The sequence below is a fragment of the Stegastes partitus genome, unplaced genomic scaffold (assembly GCF_000690725.1).
Source record: "Stegastes partitus isolate 25-593 unplaced genomic scaffold, Stegastes_partitus-1.0.2 Scaffold128, whole genome shotgun sequence".
In the NCBI taxonomy this organism is placed as follows: Eukaryota; Metazoa; Chordata; class Actinopteri; family Pomacentridae; genus Stegastes; species Stegastes partitus.
Window position 1 is genome coordinate 586,408 of NW_007577859.1, and position 13,288 is coordinate 599,695.

A 13,288-nucleotide genomic window follows, 5' to 3' on the forward strand; every position below is an offset into this window, starting at 1 on the left:
GCTAGAGGAGAAACAGTAGATTATGAGGTGTGAACCTGATGGAAACAAATACAGCACGTTTTCATTATATCCACATGCATGGTGGAATGTGGCGAAGCACCAACAGCAGCATATTTACTGTGGGTGGTCCACACTCTGCTACTGAGGAATGCTGGCAGGCTTGTAGCATCAGTGCTGTCAAACATGATCCAATTAGTAAATAAAATATAAATCATTATTCATGATGAGTCAATAGCATTTACTGTACACCTTCGACAAGTGAAACAACTTCGAGAACACCGCAACAGGTGTTGCGCTTGTTGTGGGAAGGATGTGGAAATGCAAATCGACCCACTGAACTCGTATTCTCGTATTCATGCCAACACAAAGACAAAGTGTCTGAGTGGTTGTAACACAATCACAAAATAATGAGAATAACACTTTTAATTGCTGCTCTTGTACAAAATAGTACATAGTACTTAAAATACAAATCATCACTTCAGACTGTGAGGAGAAACAGTACATATTCAGGTTTTACGTTTTGCATGCACATATTTGATTAGTCTTAATGAATACAAAGCAAGTCACATTAAAATATTTACGGCTCTGATTCAACATGTAACATGTCGCATTCACCAGTAAACAACAAGAGGGAGGAGGGAATGACAAGGTATCTGAGCAGAAAAGCATTGTATGTATTACACTCTGCAAAAGCGGGTGCTAATCTTTACATGGCTGAACAGTTCTGACAGAGTAAGAACATTGCGTCTAATGGACTGTAAAGGCTGAAAGGCCTTATTTTCCAATGATGACGTTTCTGTAGCCCTTGACGTGACACAACTTGTTGCTGTCAAAGTCGACTACCAGTTTTCTCAGTCCACTGTGGGTGGGAGTGAAGTAGATTTTCACCTTGGCATCTTCCCCAGGTCCCACTGAGAAGCCCAGCCTGTAAGGTAAATATTTAAATTACATTATTTTTTCTCACACCAGGAGGACTTTATCACAGTCCTCTGATTGCATAAATATTTAGACGATGCATTACTACTAGAACTCATGATACTTCTGACTATTTATGGAGATGATGCAGATGGAGCCGCTCAGAACAAGAGTTTGGCCAAACTGTAGAAGTGACCATGAAAAAGGATCATACGGACAATCACGGGTCAGTCGTTGCACGAAAGCTGGAGTAATTGATTGGACGCTTCTTAATTTACTCACTGAATAAGGTGAAAACATGCAAATGGACTGATTGAGAGAATACTTTTGAACAATAACCCCACTAGTGTATCATTACTATCTTTAAATCTCCTTTCTACTCTGGTAGTACCCTGCACTGTACATGTCTTCACCAGTGGGCTCCTGTCCTGACCAAACAGCAGCACATGGAGACAGACATCTGGACATTGAACCATAACCCAGACCAAGACAAATCATTACACAAAATAACACATATCTCAGAACTTGGAAGTCAAGTGGAGAGAAAATCACACACAGCAATGATTTTTTCATTTATTTTGCATGTTTTCTTTGTCCTGATGATAAAATATTTGAATGATTTTAATGACTTCTAGTTGGATAACGAAGCACTCATACAACCTCTCAGAGATGGCATGTCCCCCGGTCAGGTTGGCCCCCTCGATGCTGAAGCAGCAGTTCTCCAGCGACTCTGGCAGAGGGTTTTTGAGAGTGAGCTCTGCAGCCAGCTTCCGATTCTCCTTCGGTTCACCCAGGATCTGAAGAGCAGAGCCACGTCTGAGTGTTAGTTAATCAAAGTCTTACACTGTGTACACCAGAGGTTTGCTTGGGCCAAGCTCTTTAAAAACACAGAGGGTGGTATTCCAATAAACCCGTGCTGACATACTCTTGAAGCAGAACAAGGAAACAGACTTCAAGAAAAAACCTGGACACTAACATTTTAGTGACTCAATAGCTTCATTTTTTTATATTTGAACATTTCTAAGCTGGATTGGTCTGGTTTTTGGAACTGCATTGAATTGTAAATGTCCTATATAATGTTTGAAAAAGGGTGCCCAGACTGGATCACAGGTTAAGCCAATAACACAAGTTAGATCCAACTGTAGACCCCATCTCTGAGAGCCAATGGGGTTTGAGCAGGACAAGTAGTCTTCTGTTGTATGAAGTAGGCTGACTTTCACTTATATCACCTTAGCAATCCACCAGAATCTGTCCCTGAACAAATTTGAGCTAAGAAATAAACAGTTTAGTTGCTGAATCTTCCCTCATACTGAGCTACAAGGCCAAATTTAGAAGTTTGTTCTGACTTTCGTGAGGCGAGACCACTACTGCGCCTCTGCTTGCAGCTTTGTTTGCCAGACTTTAAACTTGTAAGAAACAACAAAGTGAAGCTGCAAAGCCCCAAACAACTACACATGTAAGTAATGTCAACCGTACTGTTAGTATTACACTGATGTACTTCGCTGCACCGGAATTTGTCGTTTTTAAATGGAATAAGTTTTACATAACTGGATCGACAGTTATCAGCATAACAGGGAAACTTCAGAGTAGTTTCTAATGATATATGGAAGTCACTCAGCCATACTTGTTTCCTCTCTGTTCTGGATCACCAAGGCTGGAAGTTCAACACATTTGCTGTTAAGTGCAAATGCTTTTTTTTTAATTTATTTTTTTTTAAAATATACAAGTCATGTAGAACATGATGCTTAGATTTAGCTATTTTTTCTGCTGGAACCGGGTGACACTTATGATACATTCAAAGACTGTCTGACAGTCTAAAATCTGATGATCCCTTCTGTTTATACAGTTTCTGGCTCTGATAAATGGTATTACTTATTTATATTTCCTTTTTTGCCTTTCAAACCTGCCTCCAGGTTTTGAGTGTTGGAGATTTAATGATAGAAATACATGAATATGTATTTTTTTGCATCAATAAGTATTTTAATAAGTAAAATTGCTGTACTTTAACGTTTGTAATATCTATTACGGTCTAGATCTTCCAACCAGCAGGTGGCAGTAATAGCTGCATGGGAGAGTCTGAGGTGCTGCAGTTGGACCTTATTAAATGATGCTTATTATTTCATAACAACGGTGCATTACAAGGTCTGGAACATATTAGAAAACAATTAAACAGTCATTTATATGCAGGACAAATGGCAGATGTAAACACCTCAGTGACACATCATTTATAAAAACTGTTTTGTAAGCTTGAATTTTATTGCACATCACAATACTCACTCTGACTTTGATTTCAGGATTCTCCAGCACTATGTTTCTTACTGCCAGCGTTGCCTCTCCGGTGCCATAGTCCAACAGCAGAGCTGCCAGACGGATCAAGTTGTCCTCAGTGAGATGGTCGCCGTACTTGGAATAGTTCAGCCTCAGTGGAACTCGCCTCTCTAGAAGAACACATGTAACATATTTTAAACTCACATCTGAAAGTCAAGCATATAAACAGCATTCACATGTAGCTTCCACATGGTGACCTGGCTCACCTCCTCCTGGTGAGAGCTCAACGTTGAGCAGATCTTTAAAGCCACAGTTCTCTCCCATAATGCCATTGTAGGACAAAGCGCAGGATCCAAACACCAGACGACACTTCTTCTCGCTTTGCGTGTTGTTAGTAACCACAGCAAACACATCGAAGTCGCAGCCCTTCCTCATGTCTGATGTCACCTTGATAGTGAGGTGTAGGCCTTGATTCTCCTGCTGCTTGAGCAGCTTGTTTTGGTGGTTGGCCTTCTTGAAAGCCTCCCGCTCTTCATCAGATCCTGGAAAAATGGAAGCAAAAGCATCAGGCATCAAATAACAGAAGCCTAATACTTGAAGTTTTGCCATCCAGAATTCAACGCCTTTGGTATCTTTGAGATGATAAATGAGTTAAATTCCACTTCATGTACATTAAAATAAACAAAAATCCTTATATGGAATGCAGGAATTTAGAAAGAAAACGTATACAAGTGAGCTTGGTTTGACCTTTTGGTATGCAGACAAGATTTGTATATGTTACAGACAGTTTAAATGGTGTGTTTAAATACTATAGCATAATGAAGATAAAACTCTATGTCTCTGCCAGAATCCTTAAAAAAATTAAAACTTCTTTGACCCTCTTGGTCTTCCTGGACACTTCAATGTTAAAATTTGAAAAGATTTTTTAGTACTACTAGATTATTAGACAGGTCTGACCACATGTATATCCAGCAGTGCTCGCTACCTTCAGGGTACTTGTAGAGATGAGTGATGTCCTCTCTGGCATCACTGCCAACACTCTTGGTGCTGATCTTCTGGCCCACTACTGTGTTGTTAGTGACATTCGATGTGCTGCCATCTTTTTTCTTCATGTACGTGATGACATCCGCATTGACTTCAGCAAAGACAAAGGGTGCATCGTACTTGAACGTAAGCTCACCCTCCTTGATGGCTCTGAGAGGGATGGGGCCACAGCAGTACACTCCTGAGGGAGGAGGAAACAGAATGAGGGAACAAAAATTGACAGATACATGTTGGTGAGCATTGTGCTTGAAGGTGAAAAAAATGTTTAATAGAATGTTTGTTACCTTCACTTTTCTCCTGAGGTGTGGGGTCACTGGCCTGCCAGCCATTAAAGTCAGGTTTGAGGTCAGGTCTGGTCATCCAGCTCTCTACCCAGCAGTGATAGTTCCTGCAGAAACAGTACAAACCATCAGCTGGACTGCTAGTTAAAAAAAGACCTCCCATGCATATACTTCTAATGTTCTAATGCAATTTTTGTACCAAAACTGAAGGTAGTTGACCTTACTAGTTGACTTTACACAACTAAAGTCACAACTAGACCTCTGCTGAGTAAAATCTTTTCTATAAACAGGATTTTTAGTGCATCTTCCAGTAAAAAGCCGCTGAGATGGGTGTTTCTCAACTCGAGAGTAAATTTCCAGAGTACAAAATGTGGCTGAAGCATGAGGCTTCGTAGCCATCACTTTTGCAAACAGACTAACATTTCAACACTGTGTCTTCATCAGAGTAAATCTCTACAATCTGTGTGTAAATTTCAATAATCCAAGGGATGTTCTGACACCATGCGTGCCGCCAACAAGCTCCAATGAGCAAAGGAATGGACTCGACAAGACTTCCAAACATTTGCTGTGGTGTCTGACACCTTGATCCTTTAAGTCTTCTATGTTTATAGTTTGAGTAGCTGCAGATCAGACTTTGTACCCACCACTGTGACCCAACTGTCTGGCCCTTGTCAAAGTCTTTCTGGTCTTTACATCTGCCCCTACTTCATGCAACCAACAGGTAGACTATGAGAACTGAACTGACCATTCTTTTCATGTCTTCTACACCCCAGGAATGTTCTCTTGTTGGAAGGTAATCAACATTATTAGCTTTGTCTGGAGGGGTTTTCGGGCATCAGTATAGAAACAACTTCAATGAGTTCTAACCAGATCATTTCTCGGGACTGAATCGGGTCTCCGTTTTCGTTAATGTAGCGTTCAATCGTCAGGTTGCTGTTGGTGTCGTGGGCTGACAGGTAGTTGGTGACGACTCGACAGGGGATGCCCAGGGCTCTGGAAACTGACAGGGTAAAAAGACAACTTATTGAGTCTAATGATACTCTAAGGAGGAGTGAAATGTATAGCGTAACTGTGTGTTTACATATATGGAGTTATGTTGTGGCTGCTTGAGTGTGTTTTCCAGAGATATGCTTCCAAGTTGGGCTCTGCCCTATCTTACCCGAGCAGGCCACTGCAGCAAACACCCAGCACTGTCCGTAGCGAACAGGCTGACAGGCTTGTGTGTCCCAGTTGCGCAGAATCTCCACACTGCCCCTCCAGAACATGGGGCTCACGCCTCCGTCATAGTCATCTGTCCATCTCCCCAGCAACACTCCTTTGTCATCATTACAGTTCACCTGCCAGGCAAAGGAAGGAAATGTAAAACATATTTCCACAAGGTTTTTCTTTTCCATCTATGCCAACAAACAAACAGAAAGAAGTGTTTCTAAACAGAGAAGAACATATCAGAAATGAACAGGACATACCATGGCACTCAGCACTCGGGACACATAGATGGGATTCCGTCTCCCTGAGCAGTCTTTGCCAGGATTTTTCAGACATTTAGGATTCATGTCCAGTATCCTTAGACAGACATCCAGGATTCCACTTTCAAACTGCACCACACAGAAAGACATATTGCCACTGATAAAAGAGTAGACATTAAAAGCATGTCCTTTTTGAAACCCATTCAACAATAACAGACAGGAATACACAGCACACTGGATGTTTAAAACTGCTGACTTTATCAGACCAACATTGTCAAATATATTGTAAATATTTTTTGTTATTTTTTTGCAATTGTGTCACACATCATGAATCCCTTGATAAGTGGATATTTTCCTGTTATCGGGAGAGGCACGACATAAACTCCTTCAACTTTTTGGCACAATATACTGGCTCATCTGACTGACTTGTGTTTATAATGACACAAGTGTCGGTGTTGGTGTTGGTACCTGGCCAAAGTTCCAGGGAGTAGGTATGGGATGTTTGTAGCTGCCCCGAAAGATGATGCCATCCTGAGCCAAGACGTACTCTGCCAAACTCTGCTCATTGTCCATATATACTACATCCCCTGTTGCCGAGAGACATCACAAACAATAAAATTAGTACAAATACATGTCTTAACTGGAGCATGACTGATTCTGGTCTCTGGTCTTAATTTCCTGGAAATTAAAAACACAAATTTTCTTCGCCAGATGAAATCTATTCAAACTGTTTTGATAAAAATTGAAAACTTTCCCTCGAGTTTCATGCTTATTTGTTTCCTTGCAGAGAGAATGAAAAGATACAGCCACAAACGGGATAGCTTAGCCTAGCTTAGATTAAAGACTAAAAAGAGGAATGAAGAAGTACCCTGACAAATAATCACTGGTGGAATTTCTTGTTGTTTTATGCTTGCACTTTTGTTTTTGTTTAAATAAATCACATATAAGGATTAATTAATGACTATTAGAGGTACTAGTAGGCAGGTTTTGTTACCTTGAAACAAAGCCAGGCCTACTTTTCTGATCACATTCCCCCAAATTTTGAACTATTCCTTAAAAATCACACAATAACTATTTAACTAAATCACAGTGCTCCCCCTATATGATCTCTTCACCACTGCTCCTGAATACCTCCCATCCGAAAGCCCACTCTGCTGTGAAACATGATCATCACAGCTGTTTCTGTCTACACAAGATCCATAGCACAGCAGCTTGACATATGGTGTGTTTACCCACCTGGGCACCAAGGGTTAAAGAGCAGAATAAACTCAATCCTGCTTGACTGCCCCAGGGTCAGGGTGTAGCGGCCTATGGGGGCGTCAGGGGCAGAGCAGACGGACAGGGCCACCATGTCTCCGGGGGGACTGGTGACAGTGGCGCTCCAGCGGGAGGTGTCGATGTTGGCAGACAGACCAAAGGAGGCCCTGGTGCCGTACTGCTCAGAGGGCTGAGGACCTGCATGCAACAGTAAATGTAGTTAGAGGTCTGAGTCTAAAAGAAGAGGGCAAGAGATCTAAGGAAAACATTTGTTCGTCTGGGGAATGGAAAATCACTGTTTTCCCGAAACTTTGCTAAATTTGCTTCAAACATCTCTGGAATCTCTTTATATGCATGGTCAGCATAACTGTGTAATTGCAAAGTATTTACTTGGATTTTTTTGTCACAAAGTTCTGGTAAGTTACATAAATCATTTGTGCCCGTGAACTCCTCAACATCTTCCACTGAATGCAGCCAACTAAAGCAAGGGCAAAGTTTTTGATCGCTTCCATTTCACTGGGTGGGGTGAAGGCTTCCACTCAAATCTATTAAAATATGCTTGACTTTCAAAGGTTGATAATGTTATCTATGATTATACACACGCTTTCCTCTTGGCAAGCAGCGTTTCCTGTTTAAAGAGTTATACTTCATGGGCTGCAGCACTATGTCTTATCATACTCTTCAGTGTTTGTATAATGAAGACAAATACATGAGGATTTAGTATCTGGGGCTTCCAACACTAAAAGCAAAGCCCTTTAACACCCGCAGAATTATGAGGGAGGACTTGAGGTTAACAATGGAAACAACAGCATCACATCTTACTGCTATTGTAACTGCGCTCAACATAAAAGTCAGTAACACTATAGTGCAGTATCCCTGATGACTGAACTAGGGAAATTTCCCGTTCCTTTCCATCAACATCGCTGCTCCTTTTCCCTTCACATAAGCAACAATGAGAACAATGTCAAGAGAAACACACAGTAGCAGGTCCTTCTATTGTGTCTCTAACTTCCTGAATAAGAGGTCAGAGCTTTTCATTCATCATTCTGACACTGTTTTAACCTTATGACAGTTTTCTTCACTTGCTTTTCCAAATCTTTTCATGCACTGCAAATTACCATAATACCAGCAGAAATGTGTCTGAAAGGAGTAGCACCTGTTTCTGCAACGCAGTCCAGAGAGCTGACTCCTGGTTGGTAATGTCCAGAGCGAAGGTACAGGCTGACCGTGAACGGCTGGCCTCTCCTCACGATCAGACGATCCACACCGTTGAGATCAGTACGATGGTCCGTGTTGTTAAACAAACATTCCAGGTTCCAGCGTTCAATGTTCAGAGCTTCAAAGAAGACAAAACGAAAGCACAAAACTTATTGTAAGAGGCTAATTATCAAAATATACAAAAAAAGGGGGTTAAGTCAACCCCACCATCATAAAGGGAGTTACTTTAAAAAAAAAAACAAAAAAAACATAAGAACACTAAAAAAAAAAGTTTGTTGATTATTTAATGTGTGACTTTATTTTTCAATTGTCTACAACAGTCTATTTTTTAGCACAGTCGTGAAAACACATTAGGCATGTATACATATGTGTTTAGCATATTCTTGTTTATATAGGAAAATATATGTAGGTTCATTGAACACTTAAAATGCCACAACAAAGTAGAGGTTGTTAAACTTGCGTACTGTGTCTAGGATGAGGGATAATAAACTAAATTTACAAGGTCCAACAATTACATATATATTTTTTATGAGGGATTAACCAGAAACTTGCGGTTAACCAGCGTCTGGATTTCTACATGTTGCAGCTGTGAGTGTTGCTATATTTTCTTACATGTAATTGTACTTTCACTTCATAATGACTCCTCGTTTTATCAAATTTGTGATGCTCAAAGCCACCATAGATACAGTGGACTTGGAAGTAAAACTGTAGATGCTCAGTTGTTTGCTGAGTAGAAAGATAATTTTATTTGACAGGTCTTTCTGCATTGATTTAACAGAAGGTAAACACAGACAGACGGTCACTCCCTGCACACTCCCTCCTTCTCTCCAGGGCCTGTTGTGACTAACAGAATCCCACCCTCGGATTTCCTGTTTTTAGGAAAAGTTAGGGTCCTCCTATACAATGCCTCCACGGTCCTCCTGCTGCTGTCTAACCGCTGGTCGGTCTGCTCAGTGTCATCTAAGGTTAGCCTCCCCCCGTATATTATACCTCGGAAACAAGCAAGAGGGGGTGTCGAGAGGTGTCAAGGCTGAGCTAGACTTGAGTAAACAAGCTGGAGAGACGTCATGCTGCTTTACTTGAAGTTCACGGGGGTTCATTCCTCTGTATTAGCCGAGGCTCTGATGTTTTACTGATCTTGTCCACATCCCAGCTGAAGACGTGTTAGTGTAGCGCAGTGTGAAGTCATTCTGGAGCAGCTGGAGACTGCAGTCAGAGGAGTCTATGCAACACTCTCAAGCAATTTCACTCACATTTGATGTGTGAAAAAAAATATGAGCTGTAGCATAGTTATTATTTAACAGGTAATTGAGAAGCCATCTGGAAAAAACAAAAAGTTTTACTGTAAAGGAAAGAAAATCCAATAAAACTGATCCCCAGCTGATAGAATGTGAAAACAATTATATGGATTAATAACATATGAAAGTCTATGGCCCAAAACCTTCTGAAACAGGCTAATGGTGCAACGAGAAACTGACATCATACTTTCTGTGGTGATTTAAAACCATAACTGATATAAAAGAAAATGACTTTGGATTTGCTCCTATACTGCAGTGCAACAGAGTGTATCATGTAAAATGAAGCGGTTGCATGCCAGATGGTATGCATGTGAAGCCTGAGCACTGAGTACATGCCACTGGATTGCAGTTCATTGTGTAGGGTAGCTTGCAGCAAGACAGTGCTCCGATACATAATGCATGGGTAGAAATTCCTGAGCCCTGACCCCAACTCCCTTCACTAACCCTCACATAGTGTACACGCCCACACTTCACTCCCACTCCTCCAAACCAGACCCACACCACAGACGGACTGTTAGCAGCGCTGAGCACAGTATGAGCCTTATAAGGAGATTTAAACAAAATCTAGCGGGTGACAACTGGGCAGCAGCTGTTACGGTAAACACTATTTTAAACCTGGAAAAGTAAATATGCAAACATTCTGAATTAAAAGAACTTTTCAGTGTTGGAGGTAACACCCATGCTGACTTCAGGTCTCCATCGCAAGCACTTCCAGCTTCAAATGAATGCCTTGTGCATGCCTTAGAGACGGAAAACAGGTGTCATGGATGTATCAGGATGTTATTTGTTCTTCATGGTGGTGGCGTGAGGATGTCCAACAAGGTTTTATTCAAGTTTTTATTTAGTTGTTCCTGTTGCTGGCTTGTAAATTCAGAAAATATACAGAACAACCTAAGCACTGATTCAGACTATTGAGTACACACACTACTGAAATGTCCTACAGCTTCTGTCATATATTTTCGGTATGCTACATTTTTTGACTTCACACACAAATGAACAACAGCTTCAACCTTAAGCTGTGATCTGGAGCAAAGCTGTTTTCAGAGGTCTGAATGTCTTCACAAGCAAACTATTTGTAGGGTGCTATGTGCGTCTATAAAGATAGCAGCAGTTAACTAGTGGAAGCTACAGCTGCTATTATAATTGCTGAGGTCCCAGGGTAACAATCATCCACACATAACATGAAACATTTTCAGGTCCTAAGATCTCTGAAGAAAGCCTGATTGAAATCCTGCAGCACTGTGCAGCTGGATTGAATCGTGATGACACCTGAGGGCTGTGGTGACTTTAGACACCATGCATGCTGCACGCTTAGTGACAACAGGAGAATAAAGTGAAAGTTTGAACCTCCTGGACATGCACAGTCTCAGTCAGTGGCATTAAAATACACTCAGAGTTGCATTCAAAGTCAACAAACTATTCCATATTGGAAATAGTGGAACTATTATACAGAAAAAAAAAGACAAACTGGTGACAAAACCAACTGGGATTATGTGACAATCAACATTTGTATTTTGTATAAACTATGCAAGTTGATTATCATGACAGGGCTGCTGTTAAATAAATAAAAAAAAAAGTAAAAGGCAGCATTCAACTTACCTTGAGTCATGATTCCTGCTGTGCTCTTGAGCTAAACAGTGTTTTCAATGAATCTCCAGCTCAGAGGGGAAGAGTGTGTGTCTCTGCTGCTATCTGGGTCTTATTTGTAGTCCTGCTCGTGTTAGTCAGTCTGGTGGGTGTGACGCGACCCTCCCCTGGACAGGAAAAAAAAAAAGAGGCTTGGCACGAGTACACACATGCACCCTGACGTATGCACGCTCACGCTCACGCACAGCTTCTGCACATCCACTAGTGATTCATGACACACTCACACAGATGTGGTAAGGGCTATTGTGTAGGTTACCAAAGAATAGGAAGAGCAATTTTTCGGAAGGCAATTGGAAGAGTTGAGATGAAAGATGATTGCAAAAGTGTGTGGAATGTACATTGCTGTATATCAAACAGCATCTGTGCAGGGCTGTCATCGTTGACCATTCTGTTGATATTTTTCAATAAAATATTCCTGAATGTCAAACATTACATCCTCAAATGTCTTTTTTATTTTATTTTTATTTTTGCCCACAACCCAGAGATATTCTATCATATCCTACAACTCATCACCTTCTGCGACAAACGCCACGTTCAAACCACTTCACGACGACGGACCGTAAAATACCAGACTTCTGGACCCTCTCCGCTGCTTCACCATACCCGGTTCGTGTCTCCAGTCCCACCTCCGAGGTGGACCTCTCTGACAAGACCCTCCACCTGGTTTCTGCACCTGCGCGGACGCCATTCACCTCCCCTCATCCCTCTCCCCGGTTTGGCTGTCAGCTAAGTTCACCTAGCTCCTGCTGGGGTCTCCCTAGTATAGTTAGTCACTCGTTTTAAGTGTGTGTGTGTGTGTGTGTGTGTGTGTGTGTGTTTGTTTGTTTTTCTGTGCCTCGACACACTGGTGAGTTCCGTATTCCTATTATCCGTTTAGCTTTGTAATTTGTTGTATATCTTGTATTGTCTTTGTTAGCTTGGTTATACCAAGGCCTGCTTAGTGTTTTGCCCTGTCTCAGTGACATTATTTATCTTTACTTGTTTAGATTCGTAAGATAAAATTTTTGTATTTGGAATTGTTTGATAATTCCCTGTCCGACCTGTAACAGGGCAGCTCTTGCCCGCCATTCCTCTCAGACCTCAGTTTCCATTTCCGGTAAAATGTATCTGCGTGTTAATATCATTATTTTATATGCTTGGGTTGTCTTTGTCCGCACTTGAGTCTCTGAACCCGATCAGTGACACATTAAATATTCACATAAGAAGCTGGAATCAGAGAATTGTTTTGTTGTTGTTTTTAATTACTTAAACTGACTATCTGACTGTCAAAGTACCTAGCAATTAATTTAATAGTTGACAACTAATCTGTTAATTGTTGCTCTTTTATTAGTCCGAAACAAAAGGAGGTGACTGGTATTCAGTTGTTCCTGTTGGGTTTAGAAGGTTTAGATGATATGCAGTCTGCAAAGACAAAGCAAGAACATTTTAAAAATCCTGCTGGCAAGTTTTGGCTCTGTGTTCCAACCATGTAACATATTAGACCATGTTGAAGTTGTTAAAAATATTACTGGACTACATATTTCATTACTTTTTTTTTTTTTTTAAAAAAGTAAAGCAGTACTTTAGTTGTTCCCAATGTGTTTCACAAGGCCTGGTATGCATTGTCACGGAAATGACTTTTACCAATTTATTTAACCTGTAAGTATGTCCACTTATCAGCACTAATCCCTGCTCCAATATAGAGGGCATGTACAAGACTTACTTTCTTGTTTGCTCTTTAAGTGCATGGCCAACACCAACGTTTGTGGAAAATCAGTCCAAAGAGCACTTTACAAGCAAATGTCATGGTAAGAACTATGGCATGTCCACCAGACTCAAGGCACTGCACTGGCAGGAGGCCATACAGCCTCAAAGTAAAAGCAGCAAAGTTACTGCCATTGGTTGGTGTATTCAA

The 13,288-nt window shown here is 41.1% G+C and overlaps 1 protein-coding gene across 1 annotated transcript; it reads right to left on the reverse strand.

Annotated features, from left to right (window-relative positions):
- Positions 1-405: 405 nt before the first annotated feature.
- Positions 406-11,429, reverse strand: tgm2b (transglutaminase 2b). The gene is made up of 13 exons (XM_008278627.1): positions 11,347-11,429; positions 8,388-8,567; positions 7,211-7,429; positions 6,443-6,561; positions 5,975-6,103; positions 5,668-5,845; positions 5,376-5,508; positions 4,512-4,615; positions 4,169-4,408; positions 3,450-3,725; positions 3,193-3,353; positions 1,576-1,712; positions 406-925 (listed from the first exon to the last, which is right to left on the reverse strand). Exons 1-13 carry the CDS (start codon positions 11,354-11,356, stop codon positions 775-777), a joined length of 2,037 nt encoding a protein of 678 aa, XP_008276849.1. The 5' UTR covers positions 11,357-11,429; the 3' UTR covers positions 406-774.
- Positions 11,430-13,288: the final 1,859 nt, after the last annotated feature.